Below are 24594 nucleotides of genomic sequence, written 5' to 3'. Positions count from 1 at the left end.
TCCCCTCCCTTCCCTTCCCTTCCCTTCCCTTCCTTTTTTTGAGATGGAGCCTAGCTCTGTTACCCAGGCTGCAGAGCAGTGGCACGATCTCGGCTCACTGCAACCTCCGCCTCCCAGGTTCAAGTGATTCTCCTGCCTCAGCCTCCGAAGTAGCTGGGATTACAGGCACCTGCCACCATGCCTGGCTAATTTTTGTATTTTTAGTAGAGACGGGGTTTCACTGTGTTGGCAAGGCTGGTCTCAAACTCCTGACCTCATGATCTGCCCACCTCAGTCTCCCAAAGTGCTGGGATTACAGGTGTGAGCCACTGTGCCCGGCCGGGAAGCTAATTTTCGGAGTCAGTTACTCTCCTCATTCTTATAGCCTTTGTTACTGTCATGTGGATTTGAGGGGTGCATTGGTTCACACAAATCCAGAAAACACAAGTGATTAATTCTTTATATGAATACGACATGAGTAGTCTAGGGCCATCTAGCCCATTCCGCTTGCCTGAAGGCAGGACAAAAATGTCTCCTGTTTTTACTCCCTCCAAAACAAAGAACTCCTTGGCTCACTTTATTTGTTTTTTGTTTTGGTTTGTTTTGTTTTGTTTTGTCTTGTTGTATTGTTATTTTTTTTCTTGAAGCTCAGCACACTGAACTTGGCCCATTTTAAAGAACACTCCTGTCTATAAAACATAAGCACCCCCATCCAAGCCCACAGACATCAATCCAAGGCTGCTGCACCGCCAAGGTCAGTGGTTTTGCGGTGCTCAGACAGTTGGAAGAGGAAACAGTAGGGTTGGTGAGCTTTCTGAATACTGGGCCAGATAATATTTTAGGCTTTTCAGTATTTCATACGTAAGGGCAAAACCATGCCATTCTGCCACTGTAGTAACAAAAGCAACCATAAACAATACGTAAGTAGACAGACATGGCTGTATTCCAACACAACTTTATTTCTAGAACACACATACAAACTGTCAACTGAAGAATCAATCATGAGGTTCAAACATTTGGAAAGGAAAGTTCTGTTTCTCATAAAGGGTTGCAGCCTGCAAGGTGGCCACTCTGACAGGCTGGGAAGTGTAGTCTCCAATAGAAGCCAGAAACAAGTACTTTGAGGGAGAGAAGAATAAGACAAGAATTTATGCTGAAAGGATTGGCTAAGCATAAATATTCAATAAGCTATAGGGGGAGTCATGAATATTTATGCAAGGAGACACATGTACATGCACAATTGAGATCTATGCCTCTTTATGGAGCATGTGTATAAAAAATAGCAGTGTGGCCGGGCGCGGTGGCTCAAGCCTGTAATCCCAGCACTTTGGGAGGCCGAGACGGGCGGATCACGAGGTCAGGAGATCGAAACCATCCTGGGTAACACGGTGAAACCCCATCTCTACTAAAATACAAAAAACTAGCCGGGCGAGGTGGCGGTGCCTGTAGTCCCAGCTACTCGGGAGGCTGAGGCAGGAGAATGGCGTGAACCCGGGAGGCGGAGCTTGCAGTGAACTGAGATCTGGCCACTGCACTCCAGCCTGGGTGACAGAGCGAGACTCCGTCTCAAAAAAAAAAAAAAAATAGCAGTGTTACCATGATCTGAGGGTGGAGTTATCAGCCCTGTGAAGTCAAAAGGTAAAGCAAAGGACACAGAAACCCTCACTGTGCATCCTCCAAGGCTGGCCAGAACCACTCCATGGTCAGCAGCCTCTTATCAGGAAGAAATGCCTTGTGAAACTGGTGAGCTGTCACATCAAAATTCTAAAGAGGCCAGGCACAGTGGCTCACGTCTATAATCCCAGCACTTTTGGAGGCCAAGGCAGGTGGATCACTTGAGGTCAGGAGTTCGAGACCAGCCTGACCAATATAGTGAAACCCCATCTCTACTAAAAATACAAAATTAGCCAGGCGTGGTAGCGCATACCTGCAATCCCAGCTACTTGGGAGGCTGAGGTAGGAGAATCGCTTGAACCTGGGAGGCAGAGGTTGAAGTGAGCCGAGATCGCACCATTGCACTCCATCCTGTGCAACAAGAGCAAAACTCCGTATCAAACAAACAAAAACTCTAAGAGGGAGGGGAATTTGGTTACCACCTCAGATGACTGGCTAAAGGCGATAGAGAAATGAGTCTTCCTTTCTTGTTTTCCAGAGCTGGTTTCTGCTTACTCCTTAGGAAGGAATTCTGGTTAAAGGGTCAGTTCAGTTGGTTGAGTGAGTTAGGACTTTATTTTTATTTCTCAAAACACACAAATACAAATGTACTTGCCACCTGCAAAAACAAGTAGCAGGCCAGATTTAACCTGCAGACCACCTTTGCAGACCTTTAGGAATAGGAAACCTTATTCTTATCCCAGAATCTGCTCTTCGAAAGCAGCCACCTTGGTAATTGCCCCTACCTCTCTTCCTTAGAGACTCTGTCACTTAGAGAAGTAGTCTGTTGTTGGTAGGTCTGTGCCTTCCCTCGAGTTTAGACCGAATCTGAACTGCAAACCACAAGAATCAGACCTCTTTGCCAGTGGTCGCTTCAACACTCAGCCTTTCTCTGATAGTAGCTCACCTGCCGAGACTGAATGCCAGGGATAAAAATGGCCAGTACTTAGAGGCCCAATGATCGAGCATCAAGATTCAAGAACTCAGAAGGTCCTGTAAGAATAAAAAGACCTAGCACCCTGTCCTCCTAGCATTCATGGCGATAATTTTCCAGACTTGCTTTGAAAAATATCAAAAGGCCCCCATCAAAGAAGCTAGCAGCCATATCAAGAGCACTCCTGCATTCAATAATATCTTGATTAAACCTCCTCTCACCTGAACCAAATCAAGGCTGGAGGCGTGTCCCAGTAGTTAGCGATGTTCAATATCTGTTTTTGCTTCCTGAACAGGTTATCTGGTTATGGTGATTGCGGCCTGTGTGCTGAACTTTCACAGAGCCCTTCCTCTTTTTGTGATCACCGTGGCTGCCATCTTCTTTGTTGTCTGGGATCACCTGATGGCCAAATACGAACATCGAATTTATGAGATGCTATCTCCTAGCAGAAGGCTTCTAAACGGCCATTGGTTCTGGCTGAAGTGGTAAATGCAATCGGTTCTCTTACTTCAGTTAAGAGAGAGAGTCTTTTCCAACACCATTTCAAAAATTTGTTCTGAAATTACTTCCTCGTTTATGGGATATGGAAGCTAGAAACACCCTAGGGAGTAATCTGTTACAATGTCTTCAGTTTACAAACGGGAAATCAAAGCCCAGATGAGGCAATGGCTCATGAAATGTGTGCAAATGTCCTCACAAACTGCCTTCATGTCAAGTGTATTAAATGATAAAATGTTGTCCAAAAGAGGATGAGCATATTACATTCCATGTGCTATATTAGGGAGAGACACCTCTGTGCCTACGTATTAGGAAGTAGTTAGAAAAATAGAAAAGAGTGAAAGTTTTGTCCTAACAGGATGGCTTTCGCTCTCCCTCTGACCTGTCAGTGGAAGGGCACCATGATCAATCAGTAATGTCTGTCCTGGCACTAGATAGGGAACAGCACAAATGCCATCTAATCTCAGTACCTGTAAATAAAGAATTGGGTTATAAGTACAAACTGATGGAGATTGCTGATGACGTGTCTTTAAAGAGCTTTCATTTTTACCACCGTTTTTTTTTTACGAGTTATACCTATTCTCTTTGCAATTTATTTACAAAATGAGGATCATAGAACATATTCAATCTTGAATTTGATTATAGTTCCTGTATGGTTGACCATTTATTTTACCTACAAAATCTTTGCTATTTTAATTATTATGATGAACACAAATCTTTATATCTATTTATGACTTATGTATTTATTTATTTATTGAGAAGGAGTCTCATTTTTGTCGCCCAGGGTGGAGTGCAGTGACGCAATCTCCTCTCACTGCATCCTCCATCTCCCGGGTTCAAGCGATTCTCCTGCCTCAGCGTCCTGAATAGCTGGGACTACAGGTGCCCACCACCATGCCCGGCTAATTCTTTTATTTTTAGTAGAGATAGGGTTTCACCTTGTTGGCCAGGATGGTCTCAAACTCCTGAACTCGGATGATCCACCTGCCTTGGCCTCCCAAAGTGCTGGGATTACAGGCATAAGCCACCACGCCTGGCCTATTTATGATTAATTTAAGTCAACTGGTATTTCATCCTTTCCATTTCTTTATTGACTAGTGAATCCAAAAAAATTTTTTTTTTTTTTGAGACGGGTTCTCGCTCTGTCACCCAGACTGGAATGCATTGTTGCAACCTCGGCTCACTACAACCTCTGCCTCCCGGGTTTAAGTGATTCTCCTGCCTCAGCCTCCTGAGTAGCTGGGATTACAGGCACCCGCCACCATGCCTGGCTAATTTTTGTGTTTTTAGTAGAGACATGGTTTCACCATGTGGGCCAGGCTGGTCTTGAACTCCTGACCTCAGGTTATCCACCGCCTCTGCCTCCCAAAGTGCTGAGATTACAGGCATGAGCCACTACGCCTGGCCCCAAATAATTTTTCTATCAGGTTTTCTTTTCCTTTAATTTCTTCCCATGCCTTTTACTCATTAAAAATGTAGGGCTTTTAAAATTGTTTAGGGATGTTGAAGACTGCTAGCACTTTTCTCATGACCCATGGGGCTATGGTCAAAATAAAACTTAATTTTTTTCATTCATCATTCTTTCAATTTTATTCAATGGGAGATATCTACCCTATATTTTACAAAAATGCCAAAAGCCCATGACCCTTCTGAACACTCTTAGTAACCTTTTCTTTTTTTTTTCTTTTTTTTTTTTGAGACAGAGTCTTGCTCTGTCACCCAGGCTGGAGTGCAGTGGCGCCATCTTGGCTCACTGTAACCTCTGCCTCCTGAGTTCAAATGATTCTCATGCCTCAGCCTCCCAAGTAGCTCAGCCTCCCATGTGCTGCCATACCCAGCTAATTTTTTTGTATTTTTAGTAGAGGCAGGGGTTTCACCATATTGCTCAGGCTGGTCTTGAACTCCTGGCCTCCAGTGATCCTCCTGCCTTGGCCTCTCAAAGTGCTGGGATTATAGGTGTCAGCCACTGTGCCCAGCCTATTTTTTAAATTTTTAATTGTTGTGGGTATGTCGTAGGTGTATATATATTTATGAGGTATATGAGATATTTTGATACAGGCATCATGGACATTTTTTAACATCAGAATATGCTGTCCCCTCCAGTAATGAGAACTGTGAATTTGACCCAGTGCCCTAGCTTTCCTCCCTAGCCTGGGCCTGAGTGTCCCCTTTCTCCTTGTTACTTGCTCTCCTGCCAGTCTCAAAGCCAGGATCAGCCGGGCTACCTGCTCTGGATATGAAGCTGGCCTTCTTGGGAGGAAGGGCCTGTGAAGTGTTAGAGTGACCCTTTTCCATAGGACCCTGCAGCAACTGCTCAGAGCTTTTCCCTCAGCCTCTCTCTGAGGGACCTCCTCTCCCTTCAGGTGGCCCCCTGAGCAGGACCCCAGACCAGTTCTCTTCCTCAAGGCTAACATGGGATCTACCAGGAAACTTCACACATCCTTGGCCTAATAAACTGGGCTCGTGCAATCCCAACACAGCAGGCCTTCTGGCTCTGCTGTGCAAGCCGTGAGTCCTAAATCAGACTTGTCAGGCTTGCTGGGCTCCCCAGGGGAACCAGAACTCGCCCTAATGTCTGATCTCCCTCTCGGCGGCTGGTGAGGTCCCCTAAGGGCAGATAACATATTCCAAGTTATTCCTTAAAGGGAAGCAGGTAACACCTCACCCACCGCACAAAACGAAGGTGAAGAATCCCAGTAGCTCTCTCAAAGAAATCACCAGACGTGCCTCTCCAAACATGCTTTCTGCTCTCTGGCCCCTTCATGTATCCTTGAACAGGTGAAGGGCCCAAGAGTTGTAGAGTAAGGAGACCCAGTACTTAATTTTTTAGCTATTTGCCTTGATAGCCACAACCAAAAAGATTCTGTTGCAGTTTCCAAAAGCACAACCTACTGGTGCCAGAGTGTATTCATCTTGTTTCTATGTTTCTTTGTTAATTTAAGCCTGATGGCTGGGAGTGGCGGCTCACACCTGTAATCCTAGCACTTTGGGAGGCCGAGGCAGGCAGATCACCTGAGCTCAGGAGTTCAAGACCAGCCTGGCCAGCATAGTGAAACCCCATCTCTACTAAAAATACAAAAATTAGCCGGGGGGGGTGGCAGATGCCTATAATCCCAGCTACTGGGGAGGCTGAGGCAGGAGAATTGTTTGAACACGGGAAGTGGAGGTTGCAGTGAGCCAAGATCGCTTCAGTCTACTCCAGCCTGGGCAACAGAGCAAGACTTCATCTCGCAAAAAAAAAAAAAAAAAAATTTAAGCCTGATTATGATTCTCAAGTTAGCACAACAAATGATGCCAATGCCTCCCTTCCCCTTCTCTTAGGGTGATCTGGAGCTCCCTGGTCCTAGCAGTTATTTTCTGGCTGGCCTTTGACACTGCCAAATTGGGTCAACAGCAGCTGGTGTCCTTCGGTGGGCTCATGATGTACATTGTCCTGTTATTTCTATTTTCCAAGTACCCAACTAGAGTAAGTATCCAGCTGATCTTTTAGATTCTTTTTTTATTTTTCTCCCCATGTGTAAATTGCTCAAAATACTGATTGTGAGAGAATTTAACTATTGTTCAGTACTTTTCTTACCTTGATGGGATTATTTAATGTGGCCAGGGTGCCCTATCTTCCTGAACTTTCATGATACTGTTTGTTACTATCTCATGCTCCATTCTCAGTGATTTTCCAGTTACACAACCAGTGAGATGTTCTCTCCCTGTCAAGTCTAATTTCTTCTCGCATACCCTCCATCAAACACACAGAGAAAACTCATGCATTTTGATCCAGATTTCCCCAGACGAAGTCTCATGCAGTTTGGGCATTTATGCTCCAAAAATTTGTCCTTATACAATTTTCTTTTTAATATTGATCTCAACTCTCATCCTAGTTCTGTCCACTGGTAACCCATGAAATGGGCAAGAATTCTGAAACATCAAAGCTCTCATATGTAACTCACAATGGAAAACTCTGGAAGACTTTACCATTAAAAGCTTGACCCTTGGCCGGGCGCGGTGGCTCAAGCCTGTAATCCCAGCACTTTGGGAGGCCGAGACGGGTGGATCATGAGGTCAGGAGATCGAGACCATCCTGGCTAACACGGCGAAACCCCGTCTCTACTAAAAAATACAAAAAAAAAAAAAAAAAAAAAAAAAAGCTTGACCCAAGGAAAAAAACGTTAATCAGAGACCAAGTTCAGCTAATATGATCTAAGTTCTTTGCCCTGCTGAGGGGAACATCTCCATTGTCTGTGCTTCTGATGCCATAGTCCTTTTGAAGCCACTCAACCCTGCACCACCGATGAAAGCAAATGACTGTCCATTCCTACTGCACATCCTGGGTCTGCATTAGAGTTTATTGGGCTCTTTTACAATCAAATGAGAGCCTCTTGACAGGGCAATATTTTACTTAATTCACTTACAGGTTGTCAGATCAACAAACCCTAGACACACAGAGAAATCATGTTCTGCCTTTCCATTTTCCAGACAGGGGAAATAATTATAAGTATCCAGTACTTACAGCTTGACTAGGATGGCCAGATCCTGTCTCCTTTAATGGTCCTTCTTAGACTACTGTTTCTATCGAAGTAATTTATCAGGACATAATTGTTACTTACATACTTTCCTGGACCGAAGACTTGAAACTCACTTTTAGGGAGAAGGAATACAATCCTGAGTTTGTCTTTGTTTTTTTCTTGAGACAGAGTCTCGCTCTGTTGCCCAGGCTGGAGTGAAGTGGTGTGATCTCAGCTCACTGCAATCTTTGCCTCCTGGGTTCAAGCGATTCTCCTGCCTCAGCCTCCTGAGTAGCTGGGATTATAGGCATTCACCACCACGCCTGGCTTCTTTTTGTATTTTTAGTAGAGATGAGGTTTTGCCATGTTGGCCAGGCAGGTCTTGAACTCCTGTGCTCAGGTGATCTGCCCACTTTGGCCTCCCAAAGTGCTAGAATTACAGGTATGAGCCGCTGTGCCCGGCCTGAGTTTTTTGAGGTATGGTTCTATCAAAGGGTTCTCTGCTTATGGCAGCTTTAGCCTCCCAAAGAAGGTGGGTGACAGACCACATCTGAGAATGTGTCCAAGGAAATAGTGATCCATTAAATATTTATGCTGAGGCCTGCATTAATTTTCCTTCTAAGATATATCACTTAATCTTTCTGTATAGGTTTACTGGAGACCTGTCTTATGGGGAATCGGGCTACAGTTTCTTCTTGGGCTCTTGATTCTAAGGACTGACCCTGGATATATAGCTTTTGATTGGTTGGGCAGGCAAGTTCAGGTAAGTTTGATTCAAAAGAACATCTTGCTTTTATGGTGCTTTTAACATTGGAGGTAATCCTCAAGATGTGTCAGAAATGGGTTTATCTGTCTGCATGAGTTGTCTCACTTTTTTTTTTTTTTTTTTTTGAGACGGAGTCTCGCTCTGTCGCCCGGGCTGGAGTGCAGTGGCCGGATCTCAGCTCACTGCAAGCTCCGCCTCCCGGGTTTACGTCATTCTCCTGCCTCAGCCTCCGAGTAGCTGGGACTACAGGCGCCCGCCACCTCGCCTGGCTAGTTTTTTGTATTTTTCAGTAGAGACGGGGTTTCACCGTGTTAGCCAGGATGGTCTCAAACTCCTGACCTCGTGATCCGCCCGTCTCGGCCTCCCAAAGTGCTGGGATTACAGGCTTGAGCCACCGTGCCCGGCCGAGTTGTCTCAAATTTTAATTCTGCATTAGGTTAGACAGATAGTTTTGCTTATACTGAATATGTTAGTCTGTCTGGTTTGTTAACATTACTGCTGTTCCGTACCTATATCATCACTCCCTAATTCATTGCCCACATCCTCCTCCCCAAGGACTATCATACTTCTTAGATGTTTCCACAGACAGAGAAACAGCCTTCCTTTGCATCCAGTGCTAACTAATGCCACCTACAATCTATGTATGACTCCCAACACATTGCCATGGTCAACTCATTCTGTAGCATTCTGGAGTCAGACTGAATGTCAGAAATGTCAGAAAATTTGTATACAGGAATACTTCAAAAATATGCTTCTACTACGCCATTCATTAGAGGGGGCAAAGCTGAGAACATTAACTTCCCAAGTCTATCCAACACATTTCCTGGGTCCATCCTCTGAGAGCCTAGAGTTCCTGTGCACTAATTTCCACTCATGTGGTTGGAATGAAATCTCTTTTTCTTTCTTTAACTCAGACTTTTCTGGAGTACACAGATGCTGGTGCTTCATTTGTGTTTGGTGAGAAATACAAAGACCATTTCTTTGCATTTAAGGTAAAGTCAAACCTTTTTTCTATGTAGTCACTGCTATTTCAGTAGCTTCTCAGTCTTTGTAGATATTCAGATAGAACTTAACTGACCAAAAACCAGGTATATACCTACTGGGCTGGTCAGAGGTGTGTAATACATCACCACCCTTTTCCACTGACAATGTTATCTGAAGTTAGTGGACTGCACACATTTTACCTTGTTACTATGGCGTTAAGGGAAACATCCAGAGGAAGTTAGAAATATTCAAATACCAGGGGGTGGGGCTTGTAGCTTTATCTGCGATACTTAGGAAGAATCAGAAGGGTAATAACATTTTGGGCCTTCAGGGAAGAGAATATTATGCTCCCAGCAACAAGTAGACATGTGGCAGTGAATGGCTGATGGGTCCCGGATCAATGACAGCTCTGTATTCGGAAAGCCTCTCAGTCCCAGTCCCTGGGGCAGCCGGTCAACCACAGCAACCCCTGTTTTAGAGCCATCCCCGCGCTAAACCTTTCTCATCTCTCCTTCAGCACAGCCTTTGCCTAGGCAGGACTAGAGGATAGGCCTTCTCCTAACTAAAGAAGGAACATTATTTTACAGGGGAAAGGCAGCTTGGCCCCAGGGCTGGCCACAGTCAATTCCTTCTTGAGGCTCCCACAGGCCCCAGGAAGCCCATCCTCCCCTGGGAAGTCCCTGCAAACGCTTGTCAGTGAGTCAGAAGCATGCATTTGGGTTTTCCTTCAGCTTTTCTTGTGGTGTGTTGTTATTCATACACTTCTAAATTGTTTTCTCACCTAGAGACTCCAAATTTACCTCCAAATTACCCCAGCTTCAGTTAGGCCAACTTTTAGGCTGAATCTTTTTTCAGCCTAAAACACCAAACCAGCAGTTTAGCGGCAGGCTGGAGAGGAGAACCGTTACCGTTTGTAAAAAGCCTGCAGTTTATACAGCGTTTCACTTAGCACCCTCCCCCACCCCCAGCAGCCTCCACCCGGCAGTTTAGCTGGTTTGATAGTTTAGGGCTGAGATAACTCAGCCATCTCTGAAGGGTCAAATGTTTATAGAGTGAGACAGAAATATGCTCATATCATGAAATGAATTCAGAATTGGAAAAAATAAAGTCATAAAGAAGGAAAAACTTGCTACCCAGACTACACAGGGGTTTTCAGGCCCTCCCCCTACCCTCTTCCAGGGCAGTGGCCCCTATTCTTTCCTGCCAACACAGAATCCTCTGCTAACATTCCAGAGATGAGACTGTTTAACTCCCTCAAGCTTTCAGGAAGGCACTGCCTACCCTTTAAAGCCAATAAAAGGCTCATAGTGAGTGAGCTCTGAATACTGGCACAAAATGTCTTTTAATATATATTATTAATAGATTTTTTCTAAATTAGATCCTGTACAAATTGTCCTCGGACATTCTGTGCCTCTGGTAGCAGCTTTCTCTGGCCAGTTAGCTGGGGAACAATGGGGAAGGGGTGCAGTAAGATGAGGCCAAGGAAAGACCCAGCCCACAGCTCTGTGTGGTCTATGCAGGGTAGAAACTGCTCTCTGTGGAAACACTGGCTACATTGAAGGCACCCAAAGAGCATCAGGAACATAGGATCTAGGAAAATACAATTTTTTTTTTTTTTGAGATGGAGTCTTGCTCTGTCATGCAGGCTAGAGTGCAATGGTACAATCTCGGCTCTGCAACTTCCGCCTCCCAGGTTCAAGCGATCTTCCTGCCTCAGCCTCCCCAGTAGCTGGGATTACATGCGTGCGCCACCACACCTGGCTAATTTTTGTATTTTTAGTAGAGACAGGGTTTCACCACGTTGTCTAGGCTGGTCTTGAACTCCTGACCTCAGGTGATCCACCTGCCTCAGCATCCCAAGGTGCTGGGATTACAGGTGTGAGCCACCGAGCCCGCCCAGAAAATGCAATGGCCTTCAACACAGAACTAAAGTAGCTTCCAAAATGCAGTCATTTTTTAGTAATGAAAAACTATAGGTAAAATCACTATTATCTTAAAAGCTAGAAGAATGAATGTTTACTGCATAGAGGTCATGACAGATCCCTGTTGACTTCAGTAGGGGGGCACCATGTTTGACAGGCCAAAGAAAAGACCTGGAGCCAGCAAATGAGAAACAGGGTTTATTGAGGGGACTCACATGCAGGGCAGTCCAGTGGCCGCAGGCTAGACAGGAGAACAGCTATCGTTTGTAAAAGGCAGTTTATATAGCATTCTCACTTAGCACCCTACCTCAGCAACCTCCACCTCCCAACCTTCATTTTTTTTTTTTTTTTTTTTTTTTTTGAGATGGAGTCTCGCTCTGTCACCCAGGCTGGAGTGCAGTGGCCTGATCTCGGCTCACTGCAAGCTCCGCCTCCCGGGTTCATGGCATTCTCCTGCCTCAGCTTCCCAAGTAGCTGGGACTACAGGTGCCCACCGCCACGCCCGGCTAATTTTCTGCATTTTTAGTAGAGACGGGGTTTCACCGTGTTAGCCAGGATGGTCTCGATCTCCTGACCTCGTGATCCACCCGCCTCAGCCTCCCAAAGTGCTGGGATTACAGGCGTGAGCCACCGCGCCCGACCCCAACCTTCATTTAACCCAAAACCAAGGGCCTGGATCCCCTGTATGGCCTGCTTTCCACGGGATGGGCCAAGGGTTCAGATATTCCTTATAGATAAGGAATGAATCTTTGGGTTGGCCACTCCTAGTTTCCTTAGTTCAGAACTCCAAACGTACATGCTTAGACCATAGGGTCATTCTCAGGACATGCTGAAGTTATTGCTGTCGGGTGTGTCTGCCATCCAGTAGGAGGCACTGTGTATCAGCACCCACATGCCTTACCTGACCCCTACAGACACTCAGAATAAGGCTCTGAGGTTGCTCACAATTTATCTTGACTTCGGTTACTCTGCTAACTAGTGGTGAAGCCCATGTCTTTTTAGCATCAGAACAACAAGACTATTTTCTGGCAGCCTTTAGTGTGTTGATCTAGTTATTACAAATCCCCCCAAACTTCATTCCTTGAGCAAAAAAAGCCCACCGTAGAAGAGAGGGGAAAAAAGTCAAGTCCTGTGACAAATTAGAAGAAAAGACTGTAGATAGGGAAGCTGCCTGATTAAAGTTCAAGAGGAGTTTCCCGTATTTTTATGATGTTTCAGAGGGAGAAAAGGAGACAGAGAGGAGGCCTGATATAAAACCTGCTGGTGCAACTGGACCCATCATTAATCCATGATTGTTTCTGTCCTCACAGATCCTGCCAATCGTGGTTTTCTTCAGCACAGTGATGTCCATGCTGTACTACCTGGGACTGATGCAGTGGATTATTAGAAAGGTACTGGGGCTGGGAGGGACTGGGTTACAGGTGTAGAGCTGATTATCTCAGACGCAAGTCCTCAAGGCCTTTTATGCAGGTATTTACGAAGTGCCTTTCTCTTCCTACCATTATCCACCACCACCACCTAAGTGATTAGATTCAAAACCCCCAATCCTAAATGTGTCCATAGAGGGAATTTTATCTCAGCAGCTTCTAATAGGGCTTTGATTTGCAAACCACTGGATATCTTCATGAAACTATAGCAATTACTTGTTTAGCTGAGGAATTGAGGTCAGACACTGCTGGGGGAAACGATTTGGTTCCTTCATCTTGGTTATCCACCCTGTGCTTACCTTTTTTTCTTGTTTAAGCTACTCCTTAATTATATGCCACCTTGCTTAAGGAGGTTACAAAAGTAGACCCTTCCTGTTTTGGAGGTGCTCGAGAAATTGAAGCAAAAAGGAGAAACAGCTTTTCACTCCTGAGAGTTTCGTTAGCAGAAGCGCGCGTGCACACACACAGAGCCGAAGAGCTCTTGTCCTTCCTGCTGCCCTCGCCTCTGGGAGTCCTATGTTCATGTGTTAGATCAGAGGATGAGGAGATCTGTCAGCCAATTTGGATGCACCTCACCAAAGCACAGAGCAGTGCAGGCAGTGCTTGGGGCACAGCCACAGCCCTCCTTGATCCCAATAAATAAATCAAAATGTATAAAAAGAAAGAGAAAAGAGAGAAGAGAGAGAGGGAACCAGAATACAGGTAGCAGCAGAGTTCAGAATGACAGCAAGAACTCCAGGGCCCGTAATTTTCTGTTTAAACCTCAAAACATTCAGAATTGCTACGCTCTTGTCTAAACTAAAAAGCAAGGAGAGAGAATGCAACAGGAAGTCCTCATCCACCATCTCTAGTTGAAAGGCCAGTACAAAAGTGGAACCAAAAGCCATGTTCATTTCAATTAAGTAAAAAAGACCAAACCTCAAATACATCCCGCTACATTTGGGTGACCTTTGACAAAACAACTAAACTGTTCTGTGCTTTGGTTTCCTATTTAATAAAATGAGTATAATTATATAGGACCTCTCTCAAAGAGTTATTATAAGAATTAATTGCATTTTCTGGATCAAGGGCTTAACACAGTGCCTGGAATGCAGTAAAGCCTTCCATGACCATGTTAGCAATTGTCATTTATTACTTGTATACAATAGACCTATAGAAATTGATTTGTATAATGTTCAAAGTATATGCAATGACTCAGACTTACTACTCCAATAAGAGGATTTGCTTGGCCTGCTCTAGGGGCTCAATAAGTTAAACTTACCTTTGGCACCATCATTAGCCTGCTGACAATTGTTGAAGCCCTCAACATTTTACTCCAGTTTAAGGATTTTAATCCCTACTTTGAAGTTTTGGGTATACAAAAAGTTCTTTGTCAACTTTGTCCCTTTCTTCCTTTTAGGTTGGATGGATCATGCTAGTTACTACAGGATCATCTCCTATTGAATCTGTAGTTGCTTCTGGCAATATATTTGTTGGACAAGTAAGTTGTAATATCAACAAAACAAAACATCTGTTGAAATGGATCGTCTCTTTCCAAAAAGTCAAATTAGAAAATAACACAATGTTATTTTAGTGTAGAGAGAAGGGTGTCAAAATAAGAAAGCCCCAGTATTGGCAATGTCCAGATTTCAGAGGGAGAAGGCAGAGAGCGAGAGAAAGAGAGAGAAATTCCTTTTAACAATCTGGGTATGGTATTGTGGAATTGGGTTCTTGAGAATGTTTATGAAGAGAATAGAAGGTTGTCATTTTATTAAAGCATAGACATAGAGCTTCTCATATAGATTCTCAATAAATCTGAATTTAGTGATTGTGAGGTTTCTGGTCAACTCTTCAGAGGCTGTTAGCTCTTCCACTTGAATGGATTTCACTATTTCCAAATCTCGAAGCTGCAAACATGGAACAGGCAGCCTCCCATTCTAAACTATAATGGCTGTGGCAATGGAGGAGACCAAAAAGCCTTTCCACCAACAACCATGCAACTGTGTAAACACTTGAGCGTATTCTCAACTTGTCTGAACTGGTCAATATTCTGTCTTTGCTGAGCCTGAAAAAAATGCTTTTAGGTTTTTCTCTTCTCATCAAAATTAAGCTTTTAGGCTGCAATTTTCACCTCCCTGTTCCATCACATGGAGAAATGCTCTTTTGCCTGAAGCCCATTTAAGCAAATAACTATAATGCCAAGGAGTGTCCCTCAAAATAGCAGCATTGCTAATGGGTGGATCAGTAAGAAATTGTAATAAGTCCCTCATCACTCCAGATATGCAGCTTCAGGTAGAATGGAGTCACACGCCACGAAAACCAGGTGTGAATGCTTGCCAGCACCACTGGCAAGGAAATTGAATTTGAAGCAAAAATCAAGTCACTCAGAAAAACACATAGCCCCAAATCCCAGGCTTACAACTGCTCCAGGCAGGCTGAACCTTCTTGTTGGTAAGCCAACAAGAAGCATGGGCCTCTACTCTAAAGACTATGCTTATGGACGAGCGCAGTGGCTCATGCCTGTAATCCCAGCACTTTGGGAGGCCAAGGCAGGCAGATCATCTGAGGTCGGGAGTTCGAGACCAGCCTGACCAACATGGAGAAACCCCGTCTCTACTAAAAATACAAAATTAGCTGGGCATGGTGGCGTATGCCTGTAATCCCAGCTACTCAGGAGGCTGAGCCAGGAGAATCACTTGAACCCAGGAGGTACAGTATGCAGTGAGCCGAGATCATGCCACTGCACTCCAGCCTGGGCAACAAGAGCAAAACTGTATCAAAAAAAAAAAAAAAAAAAAATCTATGCTTACTAGCCTGGAGCATAGTCTTTAGAGTGGGGGCCCACACTTCCTTCCCTAGGAGTTGAAATAATTATAATTACAGTCATAAAATCTCCCAGGACAAATTAGGGCACCATCTTGAGTTGATTGCTCCTACCTGCGGGATAAGAGGGCTCATGCACAGGGTTCCTAGTTGATAGATGGAGGCACCACACATTCAATCTTATAGAACAATTAGAAATAATGAGGAGAAAATTGTAAAATTGCACACAAGCTTCTGTGATGTTCAATTTGATACTTAATATGCTAAAAGTGCAGCTATTATCTATGGAGAGCCCCACGCCGCAGGCTGCCTGTCCTCCTTAATGGGTTTCAAGCCTTTCCAACTATAGTCCGTCTGCTTCTTCCTTTCCACCCATCAGAGAGGGCTCTCTGACTCCCAGTTACAGAAGGGCCTGCAGGCACCTGTCCTTGTTATTGCTGAGGTTGTTTGTTTGTTTTTAATGCTTGTGTCTCTATTTCCCTGATGTATCAGGAAATAGGTTTAGGGTCTGTCAAGGTGAAGTTGGAAGATTGGAAGCCACAGTGGCTTAGAAATCACCCATCTAGAAGTTCAGGCCACAGGGTAGAGTCAGTTGACCCTTAGAGAAGGGCACCAAGTCATCACAGCATCCATTCCTAGGCTGGGTGGAGGCTTTCTGTGTCTAGCCTCACAAATTTTGCAAACTTTACACATGACCACATATGGAAACTGACCTAGAGTTCAAATAACTCAGAGGTCGATGGTGTGGGTTCTCAAATTTGAGCATGCATTGGAATCACCCGGAAAGCTTGTGAAAATACAGATTGCTAGCTCCCGCCCTTGGAGTTTCTAATTTAGTAAATCGAAATAATTTGCATTTCTAACGAGTTTCCAGGTGACGCTGATGAAGCTGGTCTGAGGTTCACTCTTAGAAACTCTCTGCTTTAAAGAATAAAATTATAAGTAGATTGGCACCCCTTCCCCACCCCACACAGATTTAAAAGCAACCTGGTCACCCTTCTTTGTCTCCAGACGGAGTCTCCACTGCTGGTCCGACCATATTTACCATACATCACCAAGTCTGAACTCCACGCCATCATGACCGCCGGGTTCTCTACAATTGCTGGAAGCGTCTTAGGTGCATACATTTCTTTTGGGGTAAGAATATTTTGGAATTAACTTATGAAAACGTCAACCTCTTCTTTCTTTGCTCTTGTTATTTTTTTTCTTTTCCATTGCTGGTGGGAAAAGGAGGCCAAGAGAGTGTTTTTTTGTTTTGTTTTGCCATATGGCAAAAGTTGGTCACAGTTGCTTTGGCGTTTGAACATAGGGACCCCAAGGAGTTTTGGGGCTTCATATCCCTGCTGTCTAACTGTGAGTTCTATCTGCAGAATAAAAATAGAAAATGCAATCGTATGATGAAGTTGCTTTGGTTGAAAATTTAAATCTGTTAAAAAAAAAAAAAAACTGTTACCTCAGTCAAGGTGATCTGGACTGGGAGTCAATGAACTATGGCCCATGGGCCAAATCCCAATTGCTTCTGTTTTTGGAAATGAATTATTGGAAAGCAACTACTTTTATTCATTTGTCTATGGCAGCTTTCGTGCTACAGAGTTGAGTCGTTGTGATCCAAAAAGCCAACAACATTTGTTCTCTGGAGCTTTACAGAAAAACTTTTCTGACCCCTGGTCTAGAGCAGTGATTCTCAAACCTTTCTGCACATTAGAATCACCTGGGAGCTTTTAATTCTCTAATGCCCAGGTCCATATCTGAGTAATTAAACCACAATTCCTTGGGATGAGACCCAGGCATCAATATTTTTTTTAAATTCCTCAGATTCTAACGTACAGCCAAGTTTGAGAGTTGGCAGTCTGTAGTATAAGGCTAGGGAATGTTATAACTGGTGCATGCACCCCGACCCATAGAGTTTACAAGCCACACAGAGGCACAATCCCCGATACTGAAACGGAATAACACAGCCCAGTCACTGTGTGACTCAGGAGGCTAGGATTTCTTACAAGATAAGTGGGCTTCATTCTAGGTCTTCATCCAGGCCTTGGAGTGCCAATTAGTAGGAAGAGACAAGAAGAAAGGGGCAAAGGACACCTGTGGAATGGGCAGCTTGAGTGGATCATCTGGGGAATGCCATCCCCACTGTAGAAATGCTGCCTCAAAAATGTTCCGGGGGGGAACAGGAACAGGCAGGGAGCTGCTGATCCTGGAATTCTGAACATATGTGGAAGAGAATCCAGAAACCATGTGAGGGCGGGCGGGAAGGGGAACGAGTGGACCTGCGATAAAGAAAACAGAAGTCATGTACAAATTAAAGGGCCTCCAGATCAATGAAGATTGTGTAAAGGCACCGAGGATCTCAGGAAAGCAAAAGGAAGATGGAGAGAGGAGAATATACACATCTGCAAGTGAATCATGAGTCCCTTCTCCACTCCCCATCCCCTATCTAAAATGATGTAATGAGGCTGGGTGTGGTGGCTCATGCCTGCAATCCCAGCACTTTGAGAGAACGAGGTGGGCAGATCACCTGAGGTTAGGAATTCAAGACCAGCCTGGCCAACATAGCGAAACCCCATCTCTACTAAAAAATACAAAACTTAGCTGGGTGTGGTGGTGGGCTCCTGTAATCCCAGCTACTCAAGAAGCTGAAGCAGGAGAATCACTTGACTGGGGAGGCGGAGGTTGCAGTGAGCCAAGATCGCACCACTGCACTCCAGCCTGGATGATGGAGCAAGACTCCATCTCAAAGAAAAAAAAAAGTTGTAATGACATACATTCTTTAGGGGCTGTCTGAGCGTTCAAAAGGGCAACAGAGAGGTTGAGGAATCTTCCTTGAAAGTTTCCACAACATAGGATTAATTCTTTTCTGAAACAATCAGATTTCATTTTTATGCTTCTCCCAAGGGATGTGGTCAGTTAGCACAAATGTCTCCCTTATCCCTCAGCCTCTCAAGGCGATGCCCGCAACTTTTCTCACTGAGCGAGAGTGGCTCTTCCAGACCTCCAAAGAAACATTGTCTTCTGTCATAGAAGCAACCCCCTGCCCTGTTTCTTCCCTTGCAGAGCTCTTGGACCCTTCCTCTGAACACAAGGAAAAAGCTAACCCTGGGTTTGCCTTCTTTCTTCTGAAATTGCAGGTTCCATCCTCCCACTTGTTAACAGCCTCGGTTATGTCGGCACCTGCGTCATTGGCTGCTGCTAAACTCTTTTGGCCTGAGACAGAAAAACCTAAAATAACCCTCAAGAATGCCATGAAAATGGAAAGTGGGTAAGTGTGACACATTCACCTAATTAATGACTACCCAAGCTGGGGTGGGGGACTCCAAATTCAATGTACAGCAAAAATTTGATAACCGGAAAGCACAGTGAATTACGATATTTAAGTAAGTCCAAAGACTATTTAGACTTCACCAAAAAGAGTCTTATTTCCTTTTTTTGAGACTTGCTCCAAAAAGCCTTTTGTCAAAGTTTTACCCTGTCTCCCAAGCTGGAGTGCAGTGGTATGAACACAGCTCACTGCAGCCTCGACCTCCCAGGCTCAAGTTATCCTCCCACCTCAGCCTCTTAAGTAACTGATACTACAAGCATGAGCCACCACACTCAGCTAATTTTTTAAGTTTTTTAGAAACGGGGTCTCACTATGTTGCCCAGGCTGATCTCCAGCTCCTGGGCTCAAGGGATCCTCCTGCCTCAGCCTCCCAAAGCGCCATGACCTGGCCAAAATCTTGTTTAATACTTGACATCAACCTCTCTAAATACCTAATGTCAATACATTTCCATATCTGTTTGTTGTAAAGATATTTCTTTGTAAATATAGCAGAGTGTTTATGGAGCCTTGGTTTAGACAGTCATAGGATGACCATTTCTGGAGGTTCCTCTTATAAGAAAGCTGGTTCCTTTTCTTTTGCTCTATGAAAAAGAAAGAAAAACAGAGTGGAAAAGACTAAGGAATTTAGGATGTTCAAGAGTATTTCCTTAAATAACAGAATTCATCAGCAACCAACATGTGTCTGAAATTCACCCTTACTTGTTGTAGATAAAGTCAACCATGAGTGAAGAAGTAAGCTGCCAAAGAATATAGCATAATTCCACTTATAAAGTTGCTCAGTGTGCAGACTTGCACAATTTTTGTATGTGTGTTTCTTTTGTTGTTGTTGTTTTTGTTTGTTTTTTTGACAGGGTCTCACTCTGTCACCCAGGCTGAGCTCAAATGATCCTCCCACCTCAGCCCCTTGAGTAGCAGGGACTACAGGCATGTACCACCACACCCAGCTAATTTTGGACCCTTCCTCTGAACACAAGGAAAAAGCTAACCCTGGGTTTGCCTTCTTTTTGTAGAGACAGCATTTTGCCATGTTGCCCAGACTCGTCTCAAACTCCTGGGCTCAAGAAATTCACCTGCATCGGCCTCCCAAAATGCTGGGATTATGGGGTGTGAGCCACTGCACCCGGACACACAATATATTTTTTAGGGATACAGACATGTAGGAAAACGGTAAAGAAAGGGGATGATGAGTGAAGTTTAGGAAGACAGGCACCTCTGAGATTAGAGGGGAGGATGGGATCAAAGAAGAGTACACAGGGGATTCAAAGGGATGGTGGCACTCCATTTCTAAATGAGGTGATGGATTTACAGCCTTCCTTGAATCATTGGTTTGTTATTGTTTTGAATCATTAGTTTTATAGCATTTATATTTTATAACTATTCTCTGGCAGCTACTTGTAATAAAATCATTTTAAACTTGTAATATTTTATCATTTTCCAAGTTTTATTATAAATGTTCCCAAATTTAAAAAGTAATGTAAGCTACCCAGACTCTGGAGGCTAAGGTAAGAGGATCGCTTAAGCCCAGCAGTTTAAGACCAGCCCATGCCATGTAGCATGACCCTGTCTCTTTTTTTTTTTTTGAGACGGAGTCTCGCTCTGTCGCCCGGGCTGGAGTGCAGTGGCCGGATCTCAGCTCACTGCAAGCTCCGCCTTTCGGGTTTATGCCATTCTCCTGCCTCAGCCTCCCGAGTAGCTAGGACTATAGGCGCGCGCCACCTCCGCTGGATAGATTTTGTATTTTTTAGTAGAGACGGGGTTTCACAGTGTTAGCCAGGATGGTCTCGATCTCCTGACCTCGTGATCCGCCCGTCTCGGTCTCCCAAAGTGCTGGGATTGACCCCGTCTCTTAAAAAAAAAAAAAAAAAGCCAAGCATGGTGGCACACACCTGTAGTCCCAGCTATTCGGGAGGCTGAGGAAGGAGGATCACTTGAGCCCAGGAGTTGGAGGCTCCAATGAGCTATGATCGCACCACTTTACTCCAGCCTGAGACACAGAACAAGACCCTATCTCTTTAAAAACAAGAACAAACATGGTTAAATACCCATATGCCTACTTCATGAAGTCATGTGATTCAGGTGAGTATTCTGAGCAAGGCAGGGGCCTGATAGTTTGTCTCTTGTCTAAGCTCTGATTCTGCTACTTCTGCACCAATGGTGTCCATCCCCTAACAACCCTTTGGTAATTCTAGAATTGCTATTTCTTGATAAAGCGATTCAGGGAATCTTCTAGAAGCTGCAACACAAGGAGCTTCCTCCTCCATCTCCCTGGTGGCCAACATTGCTGTGAATCTGATTGCCTTCCTGGCCCTGCTGTCTTTTATGAATTCAGCCCTGTCCTGGTTTGGAAACATGTTTGACTACCCACAGCTGAGTTTTGAGGTATAATCATATCACACCCCTGCCCTCTGTTTTGTTTCTGCCTATCTTTGTTTAAAAATAAAATAGGTTTGTAAACAGCCCACCCTAACAACCTAGTGGACTCTTCCATGCTGTAGAAGCTTCTCATGCATCCCCCAACTTCCCACCCACCTTTTCTCTGTCTCCTATCACCCTCCTTCCCCTCAACGACCGTCAGTCTCTCCTGGCCCCTTCCCCAAGAATCCAGCTTATTTCAAATGACCGATTTCTAGCTCTGATTCCTGATGGGTAAAAATGGGCAAGGGAAGAAGGAATTTCTGTGCCTAAAGGAGACAGAGGGATCAGAAACAGTGTTATCACTGAGGAGGCAGAACTGAAAGCAAATCACTATTCTAATCAAGTGTCTACTTTTGGTTTCTATAGCTAATCTGCTCCTACATCTTCATGCCCTTTTCCTTCATAATGGGAGTGGAATGGCAAGACAGCTTTATGGTTGCCAGACTCATAGGTTATAAGACCTTCTTCAATGAATTTGTGGCTTACGAGCACCTCTCAAAATGGATCCACTTGAGGAAAGAAGGTGGACCCAAATTTGTGAATGGTGTGCAGCAATATATATCAGTGAGTAACTATTTTAATTCCTCGGTACATTTCTTCATCACATACCTGCATTCATCTATTACTTATGCCTCTGTGCGTCAAGCACTATGCCAGGCACCTGGGATAGATCAGAGGGCAAAACAACCTAAAATCTATGGCTCATGGAGCTCATAACGTACATAGAACTTCCTAATTTTCAGTTATGTTGAATTAATCAGAGAGAGTGTGTGTGTATGAGTGTGTAGACACAGCTAATCATTGCCATTGTGATCATTTACTTTTGAGGACTGTGGACACAGACCCAGAGTCACATGAGCTGGGACTGCAATCAATCAACCAAAATTTGTTGAATGCCTTTTATGTGCAATGTGCTGAGTACCGAGGCCATAGCCTTCAGCAAGTCATGGGGCCCCTGCCCTCATAGTCTAGTGGCTGACAGTCTAGTGATCATAAAGACCTCTCCCTTTGAACTTAGTGGATTCTGTGAGCTCTGAGAAACCGTCTAAAAGTAACATCATGCCTGGACATCCTTGAGAGAGAGTGTAGCATCATCACTGCTCTCCACGTGGATCAGGGAGAGAAAAGACTCAGAGTCTGTGATCTGAAAGCCTTGAGACAAGCACCCATAATTATGTCAGGACTTCAGGTCAATAGCCTGCAAGGAGACATTCACATCTGCCTGGCCTTTGGTGGGATGAGGACCTCAGGTGAGGTCATGTTTGTAGTTGAGTTTGCAACTTTCTCCCCTGGAGAACAGAACTGTCACTCATGGAAACTCTTAAGGAAATGGTTAACATTCCTGAGCACCCCTAGTACTCATTGAAACAATCCATTTGGAATTAATGTTCCAGGCATGTACTTGGTTTAAAAATGAAAGGGGAGGAAAAGTAGCCTGCCTAAGGTTCTGAGTCTGCTCACCCACAAACAACACTACCATCCTTCCCGGCCTGCCAAAGAACAAGCCTGCAGATTTACTCCCACATAGCACACCAGTGTAAAAGCCCACTCCTGGGGGAGCACTGATTTATATTTTACAGCTAGGGCATTTTGACCCACACCTCTGACACGAGCAGGGGCTCTGCAGATTTTCCCGTTCTCGGATGTTCATTCTTCAACTAACCTCCTAGTACAGCTTGGCCAATTATTCTCATTGTTTAGATGCCACCAAAACCAGTTTGTTTCCCTGCCAAAAGTAAACAATAGGCTAAATTAAGTGAAATGTTTTCTATCCCCAATTGCCAGTTGCCAGGAAAGAATCGTTTTGTTAAGGAGCAGGCCGGGCTCTGCGCTCTGGCAGCACGAAGCAGTTGTGTGGAAAGGTTATTGTGAGGATAGTGATAGAACAGTAGAGCTGATTGAGTTTAGGGGTGAGCCCAACCAAAGGCAGGCACAGAGAGAACATTTGGAAACAGGAGCTCAGTGGCCTCTGCTATTGTGGAGTCACAATGGGAAAGGCATTTTGTTTCTCCAAATTTCTGATTTGCAATCAACAAAATGCAGATGAGTTTCAGCAATTTTTGCTCACAACCTAGAAGTGGAGGAGGGCGTCCCAACAGTCTCCTCGAAAAGGTGCCACAGAACAGAACGTACATGTGGGTCCGTGAGGCAAAACACCAGTGATATCCACTGAATTATGCCCATGCTGACCTCCATCTGAGATAAGAGGGAGAATACTATGCCCCATGCCCCTAGGAGGAGCCCTTTATTCCATCACTTTCTCTTTCCTAAAGATAATACTTTGTCTGTTTTTATTCATTTGTTTACATGTAACACATACCATAGTATAGAATTCAAAAGGTCCAAAAAAAGATAAAGGAAAAAGTAAGGCAATCTTCTTCTTTCTCTGGAGCTCTTCTCCCTGTAACATATACTCACTTTTTAACCTTTCCTTTGCACTTAATAACGTGTCTCAGGTGCCTTTCCATATCAGCGTCTGTGACATAGTATTCTATTGTATTGCACGCCATAATTCATCTCAACTAGTCCCATTCTGATAAGCAGTTATCTGTTTTTTCACTATCAGAGATAGTGCTATAATGACCATCCTGTACGTATGGCATCCCGTGCAGACACAAGGAGAGTTGTAAGGTGTGTTATTAATATTTTCCTAGTACGGTGCATCTCTTTTCATCACATCATCTTGCACATTTGTGGGCAAAGTCAGCGTGGAATTGTCCCAGCCTCCTTTTCCTCTTCTAAAACCCATCATGGCCACATCTGTGTGCCCCCTTCCCACTTATCCCAGGAAAGGGGAAAGAGGAGTTTCAAGCCCCTTATCTTTCTCCCCACAATCTCTTAATAAGTATGCCTGGTTTTGAAGCCAGCTGAACTAAATGAAAAAGCACTAGAAAAAAGTGGGGAACAAGGACAGCTTTTCCAGGAACGGTGGACTGCATACCTACTTGAAATTTTTTTTTTTCCTGCTGGCTATATGCACGCTGATGGAAAATATCAACAAAGGAGAGCTCTCAGAAACCATGAGAGAGAAGAGAGGCCTTGGAATCAACAAAAATCTTACCATGGCCACTTGAGTCTTGAATGAGTGTAGTATTGCTCGGTTTATTCTTTGAACAAAATCATAGAGTTTTGAGGATATTGGAAAATTATTGCTTTAGTCACGTGGGTACCTTTGTCAGACTGGGTGTGCCTCTGGGAACAATAGAGTAGACGGGATCTTCTGAGCCTCAGTTTCAATCAGTCCTCAAACTGAGAAAAAATTGTCTGGCCTGGCCGGGCGCGGTGGCTCAAGCCTGTAATCCCAGCACTTTGGGAGGCCGAGACAGGCGGATCACGAGGTCAGGAGATCGAGAACATCCTGGCTAACACGGTGAAACCCCGTCTCTACTAAAAAAT

At 44.4% G+C, this 24594-nt stretch overlaps 1 protein-coding gene across 1 annotated transcript in view; it reads left to right on the top strand.

The window, feature by feature from the left end:
* SLC28A3 (solute carrier family 28 member 3) overlaps window positions 1-24594 on the top strand; it is a 68220-nt gene that overhangs the window by 36313 nt on the left and 7313 nt on the right. Inside the window, exons 4-13 of the mRNA XM_017872349.1 lie at window positions 2856-3051; window positions 6386-6530; window positions 8213-8326; window positions 9244-9321; window positions 12546-12626; window positions 14062-14142; window positions 16476-16601; window positions 18593-18723; window positions 20994-21162; window positions 21565-21762. Coding sequence (XP_017727838.1) covers window positions 2856-3051; window positions 6386-6530; window positions 8213-8326; window positions 9244-9321; window positions 12546-12626; window positions 14062-14142; window positions 16476-16601; window positions 18593-18723; window positions 20994-21162; window positions 21565-21762 — 1319 coding nt within the window. The remainder of the gene's footprint in view (window positions 1-2855; window positions 3052-6385; window positions 6531-8212; window positions 8327-9243; window positions 9322-12545; window positions 12627-14061; window positions 14143-16475; window positions 16602-18592; window positions 18724-20993; window positions 21163-21564; window positions 21763-24594) is intronic.

Source organism: Rhinopithecus bieti, unplaced genomic scaffold (assembly GCF_001698545.2).
Source record: "Rhinopithecus bieti isolate Rb0 unplaced genomic scaffold, ASM169854v2 scaffold_5948, whole genome shotgun sequence".
NCBI lineage: Eukaryota > Metazoa > Chordata > Mammalia > Primates > Cercopithecidae > Rhinopithecus > Rhinopithecus bieti.
The sequence above is the reverse complement of the archived record's forward strand: the minus strand, read 5'-3'. Positions and strand labels throughout refer to the sequence as shown.